Here is an 18,865-nt window from a genome sequence, read left to right as displayed (position 1 = left end):
CCCACCATGGCAGACATTGTCATGAAAGGTAAAGATGTACGCAGGTCTTTTTTTTTTTTTTTTGCAAACTTCCTTGACCGTGGTCTTTCCTTCTTTCTACGCATCATGGGGGATTATACTAGTTTAATTTGTGTACTTGTACTTAGTTGGACTAGAGGCGAATGACTCGAGGGGTTGACGCTCGGAGCGCAAGGAGTGGAGATGGATACGGGAGGGTGGGTATGTTGATCGACATTTCGTTTTCTCAACAGGAATTCTGTGGGATGGGGGAGATTGATAGTTTGGATTAGGTGAGCAGGGCGGTGTAGGGGAGGGGTGGGTTTGTGGATAAATTGGGTGATTCGGGGAAATGCAGTACGTATGTGTGTGTGTGTGTGTGTGTGTGTGTGTGTATGTGAAAATGTGTAAAGTATGTGTATGGAGGTTGATGGGTGGATGTATGGATGCATCGGGATTGGCAAGGGTCTCCACTAGTCATGACCAAGATGTGATCGCAGCCCTACAAATACTGTGTAAGTCGACCGAGTGAGAATGTGCAGGGACAAAAACAAAAAAAAAGCCCCGATGCGTTTTGCCGCGAACGCCCAAACGGCTTTTGCGCGGCTAGTCAGCGAGGTCAGGAACAAAAGCCAGGAACAGGAAGGCGGGTTGCAGCCAAGTCAAGAGGAGTGGTGGAAAAGTGGTGGTTGTGGAAGCCAAGGAAGAGGAAGAAGAGAACATGTGGCGGGTAGGTGAAACATTGACACAGCATCCTGTGACGCCTTACGCGGACAAGACGATGCGATGACGCGGACGGAGAGGCAGATGACCGAGGCATGCGAGGCATGGGGAACGTGGCACTGGGCGGGGAATGGATCGGAATCTCAGGTAGATGGAAAACGGCAGGGTGATTGAAGAGCAGGACGGGCATGTGCGCGAGGTAGAGTGAGCAGCGTCGCGGCAAGAAAGTGTGTTTGGTGGAATGGCCATGGAACACAGGCGGAAGGAGGGGCTGTGGTTGGTGCAATGGTGCGAGGGGGCTGAGGGCAAAGTACCGCGTTGCACACGGTTGCCAAGGCCGGGGTTTGTGTCGACAAGATGGCGGTGCATTTTGCCGTGTTGCATGGCCGGCAGCCTGATGGCCATGGTGCGTGTGGGATGGCGAATGGTTGACGGCAGGTAATGAGCGAGGCGGTGGGTGATTGGCGTGCTGACGGGAGCTGCGCGTTTGCGACAGCTGAGATGATAGCAGCGGGCCAGTCGGCTGGTCGACACGACGGGCGTGGTGGTGACAGCAGATGCATGTGTACTTGGTAGATAGCAGGCACAGTAGTGTGGCCATTCGCATCTACTTACCTACCGACTGCATCGCCCTGGGCGCGTTGGTGTCGTCGCCCTTAGCGGCGGGAGGGCAAGCGCTAAACGCCATCGGGCAAGCGCACGGCGTTTCAGCCAAGCGAGCAGCCGAACGCGCGTCACCACGGCGAATCCGGCCCCTGGACAGCCGTGCCCAAGAGCACCACGGCCACGCCATGTGCTGCCAAAGATACACGTACGTACTATCTGGCTTTCCATCCCATCTACCCTTGTAACACCACCACCGCAACTGCATGACCCTCGCCCGCTCTAGGCGTGCGAGGGGCCTGTCGGGCCAGAAGCTGCTTCGGTGGCGGTGGTGGTGGCGCCCTTGCTGCCAGCGCCAGGCACTGCCACTGCCACTGCCACTGCCACTGCCACTGCCACTGCAGTGACTCTTCGTACACAATACAAGCAGCATGCGTACAGCACTCGACTGCTCGTCTTGCTGATAAGCAGACACGGGCCGGAAAAATACAAAGTGTCATGGCCCCGACCGCCTCTCTGCACCGTCCACAAGTACGGAGTCATGCAACTGCAAGCGCAAACAAGCCTTGCCCAAGTCGTCGACGGCCAGCCCGCCGCGCCTGGCCCGAGCGCGGGATGCTCGCTCTGAAACGCGTCGCATCCTGCCGTACCCTCTGTTCTGTCGCCGGGCCCTGTTGATTCAAAAAGCTCGCCATAGCGCGCTGCTGCTGCTAGCTCTGGCCTTCTGGTCTCTCTCATGTATGTAAGCGGTGCTGGTTCCTCGCGCCACCCACCCGTACTTCCTCCTGTCTCCATTGCTTCTCCCACCTTGCCGTTACCCTTTTTTTCGTCGGATTGAACTTCGGTCCCGTTCCACCCGTCTTTCCCAACGGCCGCGACTATACCCATACCCTTACCCTTCGCTCCTCTTTGCTTTCCCCCCCTACGTCCCCGAGCCACCCTGCATTTCGCCAACTCGGTTCAACACCTTAAATAGCCCACTGGCACACGAACCCTTCACACATCTGCAACCCATTCTCCCCGCGCCACCACCGTCCTCTGCCAACATCTCGCCACCATGCTCACCTTCAAGAAAGCCCTCGTGCTTTCGCTCGCCTGCCTGACCCTATTCTTCATCTTCAAGTCACAACACCACGGCAGCACAGCACCAAAGTACCGCAATGCACATGACATGCCCCGTCCCACCGCCTGGGTCAACCCCGCCGACCGCGAGCGAGAAAAGCAGAAAGCGTCCAAGCAAAAGGAGGCGGCACAAAAACTCGCCGATAAGGCCGCAAAGGCAGACCAGTCAGACAAGGCCTTCGATGTCCCCGACACGCCCTCGAAGAAGCCAAAGACGCAGGTCAGCCTCGACGAGCTGCGCAAGAAGCCTCTCGCAGAACAACTCGAGTACCAATTCCCCTATGACGTCGACACAAAGACTCCCGCCTACATCTGGCAGACGTGGAAGCACACGCCCCAGTCTGGCGAATTCGAGGAAATCTTCCGCGAGCCAGAGGCCAGCTGGAGCGTCCACCACCCGTCCTTTGTTCACGAGGTCATCACCGACGATGTCGCCCTCCACTTGATCAGACACCTGTACGCCTCGGTCCCCGAAGTCATCGAGGCCTACACTGCCATGCCCGTGCCCGTCCTCAAGGCTGACTTTTTCCGCTACCTCATCCTCCTTGCGCGCGGCGGCATCTACTCAGACATTGACACTACCGCTTTGAAGCCTGCCTTTGAGTGGATTCCCTCTGATGTCGCCGCAAACTCATACGGCATGGTCATTGCCATCGAGGCAGACCCAGACCGCCCAGACTGGGCCGACTGGTACTCTCGCCGCATCCAATTCTGCCAGTGGACCATTCAGTCCAAGCCCGGCCACCCTGTCCTTGTCGATGTCGTGGCCAGAATTACCGACGAGACCCTGAAACGCAAGCGTGCCGGCAAACTCACCGACGACCACAAGGATATCGTCGAGTTTACCGGCCCTGCTGTGTGGACAGACACCATCTTTTCCTACTTCAACAACCCCGACTTCTTTGACATGAGCACAAGCAAGGGCAATATTACCTGGGAAAACTTTACTGGGATGAAGGCCCCCAAGAAGGTTGGCGATGTAATTGTCCTTCCCATTACCAGCTTCAGCCCCGGAATCAAGACCATGGGCGCCGGCGAAGAAGACGACCCCATGGCCTTTGTCAAGCACAGCTTTGAAGGTAAGCGAAAAGAATCCCAGTAGCTTTGCTGCACCTTATGACTTCATGTTTCTATTTTAACTGTAGCGCCGCATGGCGTATTTTCTTTTTTTGCATCTCGTAAAGTTTAGCGCTATATTTCTCCCACAAGAGCAGCTCCCAAGGGCAGTCAACAACAATCTTGTCACAGTCCCGCCATAGGGTTGGTGCGTTACTCGCTAGAGTGCTGACGAGAAAAAAAAAACGTGGCCACTAAACCCATGGCGGGATCGTTCGCACGTTCTAATGTCTATTTATTACTACCCGGAGCTTATTCACGCGTTCTATACCCAATCTGACGGGTTTAATACGATGTCCACACGAGCGAAACGGGGTCGCTCGGCGATGCACGGCACAACTTTCTTATCTTCCCCATGCACCGAGCTTATTTTTTTCCGCGTTTCCGTCAAAGACCGAGATTGTACTAACACGATCATACAGGAACTTGGAAACCCCAACATCTCCGTCACATTGGCGAGATCTTCAACTGAGATCTCCCTTGATGCCCACGTTTTTTTCTTTTTCTTTTCTCGAAAACGACCGCCCTCGCCGCCCTCACGAACCGGAACTTCTTCAACCTTTTTTCCACAAAAACGAACTTTTTTGCCCCTTGTATACGCTTCCCACGGTTGCATGGCTATGCTGCCAAAAATCCATACGCGGCGGGGTGGGGGGGACCACCGATTGCGCTAAATTCATTCAAGCGTTCCGCTCTACCGGGAATCCACCAAAAAAGGTTCCTTAGTTGCATTACCCAGCGGAAATGTCACCCAAAAACAGCCATATGCCGGGACTTTTCGCGATCCCCCAGGTCAGCATTCACGGTTTGCCCGGTCCGACTTTCCCCTCATCTTCCCCTTCAATTCTTCTTGTGCTCTCTTCTTTTTATTTTCTTTTTTCTCCTCCCCTCCCCCACAGATTCTCAATCCTCTCCCGATACTGCACTCTCTCTTTGCTGTTGTTTCTTGTGGTTGGTTTGGGCTCCCTTCTTTTTTTGCTATGTACATACATGACCTTTTTTTTCTTGGGAGCAAACAAACATACGGAAACGACGAAGGATACTGGGTCACGGCGGGAAGGGAGAGAGATTGCAAGTGGGGGGTTGTGGGGATTTGACATGTGAGAAGGCTGCTGCTGCTTTGGTTTATCAGCTTTTGTCTTTTTTTTTCCGGAAACTGGCTTTTAGAATCGGCTTCAAGCGCTGAAGCTCGAAATCGGGACACACATAGTGTGTGTGTGAGTGTTTTTTTTCTCTTTGCTATTATAGAGAATGGGAAAGTGGGTCTCCCTGTCTGTCTCTGTGTGGGGATGGGCCGGTGTCTTGGACCTCCATCCATTGTACAGTAGAAAGTATGATTTCTTTTTTGTTTCCTGTTTCTCGCCATCCTTTCATCATCGCTTTGGATTGCCACATTGATGTGTCTCTGGATAAGATGCGAATAGAACTTTTTTTTTTTAAAAAAAAAGGAGGATGTGTTGATATTGACATGGGGTATTCAAATCGTATACTTGGTGATTGTAATACAAAGAAAACACGAGGAAAAACGTCATTGGGTATCAAATTCCACACAGACACACAAACATCTAACATTCTCAATGCCTCCCCGCCCCAAACGCCTTCCCCACCGCATCAACCATACTCAACAAACTGCCCCCCATTGTCGGCCGTCTCTCCGCCCTCTTCTCCCTCGCATATCGTCGCTTATACTCTCTTTCCGTCTCTGAATCCAACTCCCCACTTTCATCTCTATTCCCATGCCCATGCCCATGCCCATACCTGCTGCCGTGCCCATCCTCATCATGCTGGCTATACGTCGACATTGAGCGCGTGTATGGAGTGTACTTGGTCGCTGGTGGAGCAGGAGGAGGAGGGTAGGAAGAGGCGTAGGGATGGTATTGCTGTGGGGTGGGCTGGTGGATTGGGATGCCCATTGGTTGCTGGCCCGAGTGCGAGGCTGGAGGGGGTCCAGGGGGTGGCGGGTAGCTGTGCGACAGCGAGGATGTCGAGGATGTGCGGCGCGTATGGCGAGTTTGTTGGTGTTGCGATGGTTGGTGGGGGAATGAAGGTTGCGTGTAGGGAGGTGAGGACGAGTACATTTGCTGAGATTGTTGCTGGGGCATTTGCGAAAAGTAGTTTTGCGATGTGGGCACGTTGGGAGTCGTGGGGTAGGGCGGTGCTTGGGGGTGTTGCTGGTAGTGGGTATGGAGGTAATTGGATTTGTTGGAGTCGTACGACGACATTTTGAAATTGAGTTGGATACTTTGCGAGATACGTATGTGCGTGCGTGCGGGGGACGGAGTGGCGTTTTATGAACTCGAGAATCTGCGGGCCCAGCGTATTCTCGAGATGCTGGGCTCTTGTGCTGTGTTCTTTGCCCTTGGCCCTGTTTCCAAGCCTTGTCTGATCGACACGGGCTGGATGTATGGCGTATGCGGCTGGTGGTTCGTATGCCTCGCGTGTGAGTGGGATGACGGCACTTGATAACAGATTAGTAGTAGTCGTTATGGGACGTCGCGCCCGTCGCTGTATCACGCCTCAATATATATTAAATGCATCCCATCCCCCCAAGCCTTGCGCTCTTGGCTGGCATCACAAAGTTTGAAACGGTCCCATCTGACACTGGGTCGACATGCACCGCGTATACATAATTGTGACGGGAGCCACTTCCCACCAAATAGCATCTTCTCTTGCGATTCAGTTTGGCCGCCAAGTCACGCCGTATGGCTGTAGCGTACCGATGGCGGCTGCGTGAGGGGCAACAGGAAGTGGTCGGCTTATGATGTCACTGCTCTAGCCAAAGGTTGTGCATGTGTTGCGCGGAGACGGGCCAAACCGTTGAGGTTCCTGACGTTAGCGAAGCTTCGATGGTGTGCAGGGAACACATGTTGTTGGTGGAGATGAACTGGAGGGCTGCCGATCGCTTGCAGGCGTTGCAGTAGTGTTGTGGCAGGAGCTTGGCAACGTTCTGTGCCATTGATTGGGCGATGCCGCTATCCTTTTTACTCGTGAAGTGTGTGGTATGTATGTAGTACAAATAGAAACCTTTGCACACAAATGCATAGTCGGTGGAGAATAATCGCATCTTGTTTTGGGTGAGCTTGCTGTTGAATCCTTTCTACGGACAGCAACTTCGGCAGATAATCCCATGGCATCTGTATATTACGAATTGCGACATCATTCTTACAACACCACACTGTCCGATTGTCGGAGCATCCAACAGAGTCATCCATGGTGATGCAAAAGTTACACGTACTGCTCTCCTCGCTCAAACAAGCCAGCAATGTGTTCACAAGATCACACCCGCCCACGTCACGTGCTGACTACAAGTCGGTGCGGCTGTGCTGCATCGCCACTACGCAGCCACCTCCTAGCGCCAGATGGTGGTGGAGTCGGGCAGCCGAGGACTGCTGCCTTACAAACCAACGTGGCACGCCTTCCTATTCGCAGCCATTCACAGCCATTCACAGCCATTCACAGCCATTCACAGCCATTCACAGCCAAAATGCTGACGATAGCGCCAAGGGCAAATTCGTCATGGCCAACTATTTCGCTTGACTTACCCCTCCACTGTTCAAGGCTGAGCCATACTCAGCCCCGGCCACCTTTCGTCCGTCTACGATTACTGTGTGCATCCTCCAGGAAACAGACTCGGAAATTGCTCTCACCTCCTGTTTCCATAGCAGCCACCGTAGAGTCTGCGCGCGTCGATCTTATCTTTTCCTATAGTGCTTGCGCCGCACTGTTCAGAAGTTAGGCAGGCATGTCATACTACAACCAACCACCGGGCGGGTACCAACAACCCTATCCAGGTCGTAAGTCATTCGTTGCTCACTGTACAGCCCGATTGCGTTTGCATCCTTCATGTGCCGCGGCTTGGCGCCAAACTTGGATTTATACTAATATCTCCCAGAAGGTCCTCCCCAAGGATACGGACAACAACAGTATCAACCACCTCCACCCCAAGGCTACTCTCAACCACCCATGCAGCATCAGCAGTACGGCGGTTACCCGCCCCAGCAAGGTTATGGCGCGCCTCCTCCAAACCAGTACGGCCCGCCTCAAGGTCAATATGGCGCCCCGCCCCCACAGGGTTATGCTCCTCCCCCTGGACAGTATCATCAACCACCCTCGGGTCAATATGGCGCGCCTCCAGGTCCCCCTCCAGGTCAATACGGTGCACCACCACCGCAAGGACAATACGGGGCCCCGCCACCGGGCCAGTATGGAGCCCCGCCACCGGGCCAATATGCTCCTCCACCCCAAACAAGCGGCTATGGCGGCCCGCCAACCCAACCCTCTCTCGGTTACGGCCAGCAGACAGCTAACATCGACATGATGAAGGACGTCGAGGCTATCCGCAAAGCCATGAAGGGCTTCGGCACCGATGAAAAGGCGCTTATCAGTATCTTGGCCAAGAAGGATCCGATCCAGGTTGGCACGATTCGTGCACAATACGAACAACGCTTAATGCGGAATCTAATCCAGGATCTCGAAAAGGAGACCAGCGGTTACTTTGCAAGGGGACTAGTCGAGATTGCCCGAGGACCCCTGGTATCTGACTGCTACAACCTTATGGAAGCAATGAAGGGTCTGGGCACAAAGGAAGTTATCCTGGACGACATTCTCGTTGGCCGCAGCAACGCCGATATCAACATGATCAAGCAAAAGTACCAGGAACTCTTCCAACGGCCTCTCCAAAAGGATCTCCAGGGTGATCTCAGCGCCGGTACCGAGCAGATGTATGACATGATCATCGCAGCACGTCGTGCAGAAGATTCACATCCTGTGCTTCCTCAAGAGATTGACCAAGCCGTGACGCAGCTACAGGCCAGCCTAGGCGGCTTCGCCAGCAAGAACACTGCTCAGGTCTGCCAGATCATTACCAGCAAGAATGATGCCCAGCTCAGAGCGATTGCACAATCCTACCAACAGCGATTCCAAAAGCCTTTGGACAGCGTACTGAAATCATCGTTTTCGGGTCACATGCAGGATGTGCTCCGTCTTATGGTGCGCCGTGCTGTCAACCGGCCCGAAGCGGAAGCTATCCGTCTTGAAGAGTCCATGGCTGGCTTGGGCACAAGAGACGAGCTCCTCGTCCAGCGTGTTGTGCGATGCCACTGGGACAGAAATTTCATGAATGCCGTCAGCGCTGCGTACAAGCAGCTTTACAAGAAGGATCTTGTCAAGAGGATAGAAGGAGAGACGCGCGGTGATTACGAGAGGCTCATGGTTGCTTGCGTGAAGCCGTAAGCGGATTGGAGTTTTTGTTTTGAACTGGGAGGCTTTTTTTTTGATACGATGTCATGTTTTCCTCCTCTCTGCTCCTTTGTTATTGTTCGACATCGTGAGGGATACCCTGTATTGGTCCAGGAGTAGGTTGTCATTTTTTGGCTTTTCTTTTGCTTCAAGAAAGGGAGGGATACGGGAAACCTGATAGATGATTGTTTTTCCAATAGTTATTCTCTGGGTCCAATTCATACCTTCATTGTGCCTTTATTTACTTCAAGAATACTAACAATGCTTGATATCTGATATGTTCTGCTAAACCTGTTACATTCTATACATCAACATCGTCTAGTGAAAGTATCAAAGATTGACATCATCATATCGTATACTTTTCCACAATCTGTTATACACACGCCCGCGACTTCGCCCCCCATCTCCTCATTCCTCCAATTTCCCCTCATCTCTGATATGCCGGTGGCGGAACCTGCTCCCAAACAACCCCATTCGCACCGCCCTGGCTCATCATCATCATCTCCCTTGCAACATCCATCTCGCCCTCTCTCAACGGCGGCGGCGGTTCCTCCGGCGGCCCCAAATGCCCGCCCGGTCTCGTCATCGGCTCAATAACCACATCCTTCATCTCGACCTCATGCTCCGACTCCTTACCCGCACATTCCAGAAGCAGATTATACTTGACATCGTAACGCAGCGCCACGGCATACGTCTTGAACGTCGGGGGCACGATGATGCTTACCAGCAACCCGTCAAGGGTGGTGTCGTGCGTGATTTCGATACCGGGCTTGACATAGCGGTGGTTGAAGAGATCGAATTTCTCTATGGTTTCACTGCGGATGTCGCCGGTGGCGGTCGAGGCGAGCGGGACGCGCGAGGTGATGTGGGCGCTGACCTGGGCGCGGATGCCGCGGAGGTGGACAGCGGCGGGCGGTTGTTGTTGGTCGATGCTACTGTTTGTAAGCGTGGCTTGGAGCGAGATCTTGAGTGTGCTGGGGGCGCCCACGCGGTACTGTGCTGGGGCCCGTAGGATGAGGAGAGAGGTTACGGAGGTGTCGTTGAGCTTTTCGGTGCTGCTATTGCGGAGCCCAGATGCTAGGCGCTTGAGGGATGCGCGGCGCTCTTTGGACGGGTCTGGGGTTGAGGGCCGGGATTTGCGTTCAAAGCGTATGGGTGGTGCGGGCAGCAGAGGGAGTGGACTGGGTATGTTGAGTTCGGGGACGGAAGGGCTGAAGCGGAGCTGGTGAACTACCACGGGGTTTAGAGTGAAGGATGTTTGTTCTGCAACGTATTCGGCTCTCAGGAAGTACTCGTTGCAGATGCTGTTTTCGTTGCACCAGAGTGACGGTGGGAGCTGGTGGCCGGTCTCGTGTTCAAAAAGTGCGTCTGGTTTGAATGGAGCTTCATTTTGCAGCTTGGGGGTTCCTTCGACTTTTTCTGGGAACCGGAATTCGAACGGGTATTCTATTCGTGAGGGCGGGCATGTTGCAGTTGGTGTCTGGATCCTTGACAATGTCTTTTCATGGCAAAAAAGCTCAACTTCGGCACAGTGGGGATTCGCAGGGTTGCGGTCGTTGGAAATGCGACATGTTGTCTTGCCGATGAACTTAATCGTGACGCGCTTGATTTGCAATCGTGCCTTGACGTGGACTACGCCTTTGATCAGGTCATTATTGGTGTGAACAGTACGCCGACTAGACTTTGAAAATGCAATGGAAATTGGTCCTTCTGGTGTATTTTGGCGATCTGGATGGTGATGGTCGCTGTATAGTTGTGGTTGAAGCACGTAGCTGTAAAGCTGACGCGCCGACTGGGCTTGACCCGGTAGTGTGGTTGCCATCCAGGCTATTTGACCAGCTGAATGATGGCAGCAACCGACAGAAGACAGCAGTAATTAGGACCGCACACCTGGCCTGATAGCTTGCCGTAGTAAGCCGCGTCTTACAAATGCTGATCTTACAAAGCCGCTTGCTTTGAACTAAAGTATGTCAAAAGGCGCACGAGAAATGGCGGTAATATACCCCGCTTCCGTACTCACAAGCTTTTATTTCGGCCGACGAACGCCAATTGCGTATCTGCTCAGCTCCCGTCGACCGATTTTGAGGCCATTCAGAAATCGAGGGCGGCAGTGAGTAGCCGATACTAGACAATTTCTTCTCTGCATGGAAGACTGCATGCAGGGAAAGTTAGTCGTTGCAAGATACTTGGCATTCGCTGAGCGGATTCGACTTACTTTGGGGCGATACTAATAGTCGGAATGTCGAAAACGCCGTGCGCCATCTGGATATCGATGTCGTGACGTTGATGCAAAAAGATGGAATATCATTGGTGCTGCGCAGCCAACTCCAGTCTGTCTTGGAACCTCAGCCAAGCTCCGGCAATCTGCACTGTGCCCTCCGCCCTCCTTTCTGCCGCGCCCTATGCACTACAAGCTCATTGGATACGTAATCAAGCCACCACACCATTATCTCCCATCTCCAAGCGTCAAGCCGAACTACTCCAGCGATCACGATTTCAGTTAGTCACGAGTTTTGATGGGCCCATCGCAAGTGGCTGTGCAGTTGCAACCAGAGGGTGTTCTAGGCACCCACCGCTGGCCTTACACCAACACCATAGTCCATCTACATTCCGAGCAGGTGATTCGCAGGCATCCCCAACCTCATCTGTACCAGAAACCCCTGTCCCGCAGAGCTCAGAGACATTTGCCGGCCTTGCAGCGCGGTTGCGGCGTACCAGGGCTTTAATTTGACTTCATGCCATCGTTCAGATCTTCATTCGAAGGAAAGACCGGTCCAAAAAGTTGAATCACCCCGTGGATTCTAGGGCAGTGTCACTTGCCGTGAGTAGTTGGCGGCTGTGCACATTCTTTTGCGAGTGCTGCCTATTAAGTGAGGCTTCCGCCGGTGAAAAACAGGAAGTAGTTGTTTTTTTGGCCCTTTTGTCATCCTTCTCCACAAAACTAAGTTTGCAGTAATCCTTGGGAGGAGTTTAATCAAGATTCCAGATCAATGATAGCTATGTCATGTGTAGGCAGCACTACTCTTCAACCCATGATCACAACAAAGTACTGGGAAGAAACACATGAAAGCAATGACCTAGCAACAATGAACAATCATTGAATAAAAGAGTAAAATAAGAAAATAGTGCGTACACTATCTTACAACAAGACGTCTTTCCAACCAACCCAAAAAGAAATCCAAAGAAAGAAAAAGACTACTACCCAGAAAACAACTTCTCAACGCCGATCCTTGCCCGTTCAAAACACATCCCATGCATCCATTCCATCACTAGCATCGCTGAACTAAAGACCGTTAGAAAGATGCTTCATGAAAGGACTGCAAGAAGACTTACAACAAAACCACTCCTCATGAAGGCTTTCCCAAAGATCCCCTCAGCTCAACTTATCGAGCATTGGCATCATACAGCGTGCAATTGTCATCGCGCCAGTGGTTGCAGCAAGTAGCACATCCCTGATCAGTCTTGTAGCTGTTGTCTCCGCCACACCTACAGCAAATCCATCGCAAAATCTTGGGACGTTCAGGACGCTCAGGGCGCTGCGTGTAGTATGAACTGCTTGCGTTCGAAAAGGAGGATCCCTTTGGAAGAGGTGCGGCGTGTTGTTGGTTGGAGGATTGTGCGTAGTTGTTGTGATTATTGTTGTTGTTGTAAGAGTACTTGCAGCAACTGCACCTCCTATGACCGCATCCATAAATGGGGCATGAAGACATCATAGACGTGTTTGCGCCATCGCCGCACTGGCAGCAGTACCAAGAATTAGACATTGTGGTAGCAAGCTAGGTGGGTAGCGTGTTGAGAAGAGATGGAGGGTCCAAGTAAAGATGGTGAAGAAGAAGTATTCAACTGTTGCGATGCAGTCGAGAGGGTATGAGACGGACTCCAAAGTAGAGAAGGAGCTCGATATCTATACCGTGTCTCAGTAATAAGTAATAGGGAACAAAAGAAGGAAGACGGCGTCATACCTCGTCCCGGCGTCCTCTTTGGTCCTCTATCATGGCTAAGGCATCGTCACCGCCCTCTCTGAGCCCTCTTGCCTCACAAACAGGGCACGGAAAGAGGCCTCCTCATGACCGTCAAGCTCCATTTTGCCGCCTAGCACCGTCAGTCCTGGCGGGCACTCGTCCTTCGGCGACGGTCCCGCTGTGCCAATGATGCAAAGGGAGGACAGTGGCGGAGCCAGCAAAAGCACAACTCATCGTAAAAAAAAAGAGCAGAAAGTTTATGACAAGGGAGCAAAGGGCCGGGGGGGTTCGTCAGGCATTAGACAATGGTTCCTGAGGTTGGCTGTGCGGGCACGATAGGAGGCAGCGATAGATGGTATGGGCCAAGGACTGGACGCGTGATTTGAAAACTAGGCTTTAATGAGAAGGCATAAGGCAAATGGGTGGCCTCAGTCGGCCGTCGTTGGGTGTTCGTATAAGGCAAATACTTGGCATGTTAGTCCTCCAGGCGGACTCAACAAAGTCGGCCGCAGCAGCAGGCCCGTCTCAGCTTGCGGTGTGGCTCGTTCCAGTTGATTGGCGTCATGTTCCAGGTGAATCGTTCCAATAATGAGCCGTCGTCAGGACAACAAGCATTTCCCCTTTTCGCCACTGCAGAGAGCCGTTGGAGCAGCGTGTGTCGCCCTCGCTGTGGGTGTGCACTTGTTTCGTGTACCTGTGTACCTGCGTATTCATGTGCGAATGTCTTGGATGATGCTTGCACTGATCTCCATCTTAGGTTACAATTTCCAACGACGCCCACCATAGTGATTCTCGTTGTGAGTGAATTTCGCATTCATGAGTACTGTGTGAATGAGTAGCATGTACATCAATTTTGAGAGTGAGACAAATGTACGGTGGAGAACAATTATGTTGAAATGACAGTTAAATTGCTTGACAAGATCTAGATCAAAGCCTAATCCTCCATGCCCAAAACCGGCCATACTCCCCCATGTGACCTCCACAAAAAGCAAGCCAAATAACACGCTCAGACCCAAAAACGTCGCTGAAAGACTGATATTTCGCCGATGATGCAAGAAATGCTGGCTCAAATCCCCGTAGTCCGTTTACGAAGTCTTTTCCACCGTGCAAGCAAGGCACCTTTGGTGATTGCATGCTGTACACACGTTTTGCCACTCGCCTATCGGACCATCCCTACATGCCGAACAAAACCAGACTGTCGGAGCGCCGTAGATGGGTGCGGATGTGTAATCTGATAGGCCGCAAGACAGGACCGGTGAAGCGGGTGCGGATATGTTGTGGCTCAAGAGGTGATGGTTGACGAGATAGTCCGTGTGAAGCGTGAATTCACTCTCGTCTGAAATCGAAGGAACCGTTGTACCCTCGAGGAATGCCGTGCGATTGAGCTGCAAAGACATTGATTGACGTTGAGGAGTCGAAGTTGCGTCGGAGTCCTTGGTAAGATAGCGAAGAGTGGAGTTGGCGGCCATGATGAGAGATGCTGAGACAGTAAAATAGTGATGAAGAGTTTGGAGTGATTTAGCTAGCAATGTGTTCCGAGTGAGATATGTGTATATGAGACTTCATTCTGAGAAATGGTGGGAACTTAAATGTATCTCGCCCGGGCAAGTCCCACTCGAAAGAATGCCTTGTGTCCATCGTTTCTTCTTGCTGCGCCTTCCGGTATGAAGCCCCGAGAAGGCATCTGTTTCTATGCCGGGATGTTGATTTGGTTGTTTAAGTGATAAGGCATACAGGTTGATGCCCAACACGGATAGCTGGCCAGTGATACGCAGTGAATGGTGGAGGACAATGAGAGTCCTACGAGAAACTAGCCGGGATCCCAGACAACGAGATGCATCGCCACATTACTGTAAAGTCGGTGTGTTATGGAAAGAGTCTTAGGGCAAAGGGCAAATGCCTGATTCTCTGTGTTTGCCTTGCTCAAAACCACATGATAACCTTTACATCAGACCATTCCAAGCTTCTTCCCCACATGCAGATCGGCAGCTGCAACGACATGTTGTAGTAACGTGGGTTGTTACACACAATACCACCATATAGTTTAGTATGGCTGGGTGCTGAGATGAACCGAGTAAGCGAGGCGATCGTTGATTTGCCTGATTGCCTGATTGAGTGACTCATTGGGATAAGGAGTCCCGGAGCTTGACAAAGATACTAGTGCCCGAATAAGTAATTGTTCGATATGGGACTATATCAGAGGTCTTGCCTACTTACCATAGCGCAGAAAATATAATTGTTAGCCTGGTTTGGTGAATAAGCATTGGCGATTTGTAGACTTGAGTCCGATGTAGGCACTTGCCCCTGCGCTCTTTGACGCCAAACAGAGCATGGATGGTGTCCAGAGCCTTCACAGCCACTGCCAAGTGAAAGATTTCGAACCAGCAACCTTGTGTTACCGGAAAATAAAAAATCCAGGCTGCTAGTCTACTTCAAGCACTGCCGGTACGATAGGTCGGCTGGCTGTGCATGTCGCTTTACTTCTGCATCAGCTGTTGTTTCTGTCATCAATCTTCGACAGCTCTACCGGTATATTACGATGGTGTGGTCGTAGTGCTGTAGCCTGGAAATCTACGCCTGGGCAACTGTTCCTGAATTTGACGCCGGATATGCAATGGTGGGCCAGCGACGATCATTGGTACGGCCAGCTCTGTGGTAGTGCGAGCCCCGATGCCTTCGGAGACGATGAACGCTTACCTATACAAGTAAACGTTGGCTGTGTATCTTTGGAGACTTGATGCATAGACGTCGAAGCTCGGATGCCATACTGCGCGTAGTCAGTCACCTGGACGTGAACGGCCGGTGGACAGCAGCTTTGCAGACTGTGTTGGACCATTTACTCTATCAAGAAGCACTAGGCAGACTCACTGTATGCTCGGAAGGAATGAAGCTTGCGCTGGTTTGGCCGTGGGTCAGTTAGTGCTAAATTTCTTGAGTACCAAAAGAGTATATGCTTCGCTTCTACACCAGGTGCAGGACGTAACGTATATACTACAATGAGAATTTTCTGAATACACGAAATGATTCAACCGGCTCCTCTGGAACACTGTCTAGATGCAACCTTTCGGACCCCGCTATCCACACATGATTGATGTCGCCTTTCCAGAAACGGCAAAAATATCTGGTGAAGGGGGCCGGAATGGCGGCGGTACTACCACAAAGAATCACTGAAGAAAGAAAAGAATGAGGCGATTCAGCCTGGGTCTCAGCCTTGGGGGATCCGGTCAATGTAATAGGCTTAGCTTCAATGGATTCATGTGCGTGTGGTCCTTCGAGGCGGTTTTCGGGGCGGTCGTCAGTCGTATCAGAGGCGCCGGAGGTTGGGTATGCTCTCCCACGACATGAAATAGATACATGCTGAGAAAAATGAACGATGCGACTGCCAGGCTGGGCTGCAGACCTTTTCTCGAGGCTATATGCAGGGTTATGTAAGGCGTGGATTGGCGAGGGGTCTGGTCTGATCCTCTTCGCTTCTAACCCAGAGGGCAAAAAGAGGTTTTCTCTGGTATGCGCAAAAGAACCCCAGAAAGCATACTGATGTTTTGCGCAGAAGCACTACAAGAAAAAAGCAAAGGAAGTTGAGAATTGTTGACCAGGCCTTGAGCGGCCGAGGATCATGACGTCGGCAGCCGGGCTCGGCCGATTGGACGGACGGCGCGTCGCACACGCGTGTACCTATTGCTCGCGGTGGAATTGAAGGCTTCTGAGTTGGCGATGCAACACCCAACAGAATGTTTGAAAGAATACGAATGACATGGGCCAGCAAGTATTGCAAGTTGCAATGACGTGGTTTGTGGTGATGTTGCCAAGCCCGCAGTAAAGAGCGGACTAATTGCGCATTGTTCGCGACCTTGGCCCAGCGGGCTGTGTTGTGCAACACCAGGATTCCTCCTCGCAAGCCTTCTCGCGAGGGCTCCTGGAGTGAGCGCAGCTATTCCTCCTGTTCCGTACTTTGTCGCGATGGCACCACCACCACCTCCCCCTCCAGTAGTCACCGATCCGCCAAAGCCCGGCGCCATCACCAACCCCGCCGTGGAACAGAAGATTGGCCAGGCTACCTCCGTCATCATCCCTCTTCTCGAGTTCGGCGCGGTGGGCTACGAAACCTGGGTCTTTGTGTACCTGATCTGTATAAAATACCTTATCAACCCATCGGACCAAATACAGCGCGACTTCAACATCCAGCCTCGGCGGTCCACCGGCATCGCGCTCATCGTCGTATACGCCCTTCTCCTGCTCTTCCTCACCACAACATGGCTGCGCCTCCTACAAATGATATGGTCCATGCCTGATATGGTCCCGTTCGGAGACACTGCACAAGAGAAGGAACATGCCAGCACTAGGGACTTTGCGTTCGACCAGTATGACGCATTCATTTGCGACTACCAAGGGCTACCGCTCTGGTGCGACAAGTGCCACAACTGGAAACCCGACAGAACACATCACTGCAAGGAGTTGGGCCGATGTGTGAGGAAGATGGATCATTACTGCCCTTGGGCAGGCGGAATCATAGCAGAGTCAACTCACAAGTTCTTTATGCAATTTGTAGCGTACGGGGCACTCTACACGACTTTTACTTGGATCGCGGTGGCTGTTTTCCTGGCAGAGCGCAATTCAAAGGTATGTTCCTATGGACATTGTTGGCGCATTTCCACTGTTGATTGCGCCGCTTGAACAGCGTGTTAACATGTTCCAGATGGGCTCAAGGCCGGGTACCTGGATTGGCGCTCTCGTAGTAGGGATACTGTTCAGCATCTTCAGCTTTACCATGTCCTGTATGACAGGCTGGAATCTCATGATCAACTACACCTCGGTCGAAGGCATCCAGCGTGGGGGCATCCACAACATTGCCTTTCTCATTTCCCAACCATCTCGCCGTTCGAGTACCACTCTTCCACCAGGAACGCCACCTTCGACGTCTGGAAAGTCTCATAAGAAGAGGTCTGACAGGACTACGGAAGGAGCAAGTTCCGAAGAGGACTGGCCTGTTCTGGCTACCGTAACTCGTGCTTCCAAGCGCTCCTATGTGGTGATGCAGACAAAGCCATTCGAACACCCTTGGTACACGAGCCTGATGCAGGGCTGGAAAGACACCATGGGCCACGGCATACTCGACTGGTTACTTCCATTCAAGCAGAGCCCGTGTAAAAACCGGAGTCACAGAGGCGAGTTCGCGTGGGGAGAAGTGGTATACGACATGGCGCGGATGTACGAAGAAAAGCATCCCGAAGTGCGACTCGCGTTGCTTCACGGGTCAAGCAGGCGATGACATTAATACTTCCATTTAATACTTTTCTTGCATATACTCTGGCAAGCGGGGAATGCAGAGTTTGTTGTTTTTGTCTTCTTTTCTTTTTCCAAGTACATGATACCCACGTACGGACGTTTGTACTGTATGTAACCGCCCACCCCAGCATTAACGGGTAAAAACAAAATCAAAAGCGAACGAAACAAAAAGCAAGCAAAGAATGAAACTTCTTAATCGGAACTCCGGCACACTCTATCTCAACGTCACTCGGCTCGCCATCACTCCCAATATACTTTGTCCACCCTTTCAACCAGGGCAGCGACGCTTGCAGGCTAACACACTTACCGATTTACGTGTCCAGATGAATCTTTTCAATGCACACGTAGTTACCATGACGTTCAATCACTGTCGCACAACCAGATAATCGTAGCACAAAAAAACCACGCATCTCCCACGTGGCTCTCGCACCTTGCCATCTGGACCCTTCTCTTCATCGCATTCAACCAACCACATTTTTTCGAACCCGCCGCTCATGGTAGGCTGCCCCTCAACTCTGGTACACCCAAGGTCCCGATCAACCCCCCACCCACAAAAAAGGGCGGGTAATCGTATATCGCGGCCCAGACTTTCTTGGATGGAGAGTCCAGGTGCTGCTAGCACCGATGATGTAAGTGCATGCTGTAATGGACCTCTGGGGCGAAACGTGAATGAAATGACATGTGTGATCACACAAGCAGAAAGACAGTTCCGTATGAGGAGAGAGACATGACCGCCGCATTCTCGCAATGCGCAGTAGTATCAAATCCACTTGCTCAAACCCCAACTATACCATTGGTGATTCGCAAAAGCACCCCCC

The 18,865-nt window shown here is 52.1% G+C and overlaps 9 protein-coding genes across 9 annotated transcripts; 4 read left to right on the top strand and 5 right to left on the bottom strand.

The window, feature by feature from the left end:
* Window positions 1-616: 616 nt before the first annotated feature.
* PSV08DRAFT_397733 (uncharacterized protein) lies at window positions 617-1,756 on the bottom strand (the record flags this gene model as incomplete). Its single annotated transcript, XM_066093542.1, has 2 exons — window positions 617-1,288; window positions 1,340-1,756. 2 exons carry the CDS (start codon window positions 1,754-1,756, stop codon window positions 617-619), a joined length of 1,089 nt encoding a protein of 362 aa, XP_065949903.1.
* A 573-nt stretch (window positions 1,757-2,329) lies between these two features.
* On the top strand, window positions 2,330-4,033 carry PSV08DRAFT_213091 (glycosyltransferase; the record flags this gene model as incomplete). The annotated part of the gene is made up of 2 exons (XM_014219317.1): window positions 2,330-3,524; window positions 3,984-4,033. Exons 1-2 carry the CDS (start codon window positions 2,381-2,383, stop codon window positions 4,031-4,033), a joined length of 1,194 nt encoding a protein of 397 aa, XP_014074792.1. The 5' UTR covers window positions 2,330-2,380.
* A 187-nt stretch (window positions 4,034-4,220) lies between these two features.
* On the top strand, window positions 4,221-4,915 carry PSV08DRAFT_253609 (uncharacterized protein). The gene has a single exon (XM_066092466.1). The coding sequence runs from the start codon at window positions 4,306-4,308 to the stop codon at window positions 4,663-4,665; it is 360 nt and encodes a 119-aa protein (XP_065949902.1). The 5' UTR covers window positions 4,221-4,305; the 3' UTR covers window positions 4,666-4,915.
* An 85-nt stretch (window positions 4,916-5,000) lies between these two features.
* On the bottom strand, window positions 5,001-5,899 carry PSV08DRAFT_357737 (uncharacterized protein). The gene has a single exon (XM_014219319.2). The coding sequence runs from the start codon at window positions 5,781-5,783 to the stop codon at window positions 5,136-5,138; it is 648 nt and encodes a 215-aa protein (XP_014074794.2). The 5' UTR covers window positions 5,784-5,899; the 3' UTR covers window positions 5,001-5,135.
* A 1,404-nt stretch (window positions 5,900-7,303) lies between these two features.
* PSV08DRAFT_367057 (uncharacterized protein) lies at window positions 7,304-8,793 on the top strand (the record flags this gene model as incomplete). Its single annotated transcript, XM_014219320.1, has 2 exons — window positions 7,304-7,355; window positions 7,454-8,793. The coding sequence occupies 2 exons, from the start codon at window positions 7,304-7,306 to the stop codon at window positions 8,791-8,793; spliced, it is 1,392 nt and encodes a 463-aa protein (XP_014074795.1).
* A 330-nt stretch (window positions 8,794-9,123) lies between these two features.
* On the bottom strand, window positions 9,124-10,991 carry PSV08DRAFT_455 (uncharacterized protein). The gene is made up of 2 exons (XM_066093968.1): window positions 10,820-10,991; window positions 9,124-10,759 (listed from the first exon to the last, which is right to left on the bottom strand). Exon 2 carries the CDS (start codon window positions 10,619-10,621, stop codon window positions 9,227-9,229), a length of 1,395 nt encoding a protein of 464 aa, XP_065949901.1. The 5' UTR covers window positions 10,622-10,759; window positions 10,820-10,991; the 3' UTR covers window positions 9,124-9,226.
* Window positions 10,992-11,829: 838 nt separating this feature from the next.
* PSV08DRAFT_253564 (uncharacterized protein) lies at window positions 11,830-12,565 on the bottom strand (the record flags this gene model as incomplete). The annotated part of the gene is made up of 1 exon (XM_066092465.1): window positions 11,830-12,565. A coding segment is annotated over one exon (383 nt), but the record flags the coding sequence as incomplete, so codon positions are not given.
* Window positions 12,566-13,650: 1,085 nt separating this feature from the next.
* Window positions 13,651-14,356, bottom strand: PSV08DRAFT_253548 (uncharacterized protein). Its single transcript, XM_014219323.2, has one exon. It carries the CDS (start codon window positions 14,228-14,230, stop codon window positions 13,847-13,849), a length of 384 nt encoding a protein of 127 aa, XP_014074798.1. The 5' UTR covers window positions 14,231-14,356; the 3' UTR covers window positions 13,651-13,846.
* A 2,314-nt stretch (window positions 14,357-16,670) lies between these two features.
* Window positions 16,671-18,261, top strand: PSV08DRAFT_357733 (DHHC palmitoyltransferase-domain-containing protein). Its single transcript, XM_014219326.1, has 2 exons — window positions 16,671-17,381; window positions 17,458-18,261. The coding sequence occupies exons 1-2, from the start codon at window positions 16,722-16,724 to the stop codon at window positions 18,028-18,030; spliced, it is 1,233 nt and encodes a 410-aa protein (XP_014074801.1). The 5' UTR covers window positions 16,671-16,721; the 3' UTR covers window positions 18,031-18,261.
* The last annotated feature ends 604 nt before the right edge of the window (window positions 18,262-18,865 follow it).

The sequence above is a fragment of the Bipolaris maydis genome (genome assembly GCF_028858645.1).
Source record: "Bipolaris maydis strain C4 unplaced genomic scaffold PSV08scaffold_1, whole genome shotgun sequence".
NCBI lineage: Eukaryota > Fungi > Ascomycota > Dothideomycetes > Pleosporales > Pleosporaceae > Bipolaris > Bipolaris maydis.
Note: the sequence above shows the minus strand (reverse complement) of the source record. Positions and strands in the feature narration are given on the sequence as shown.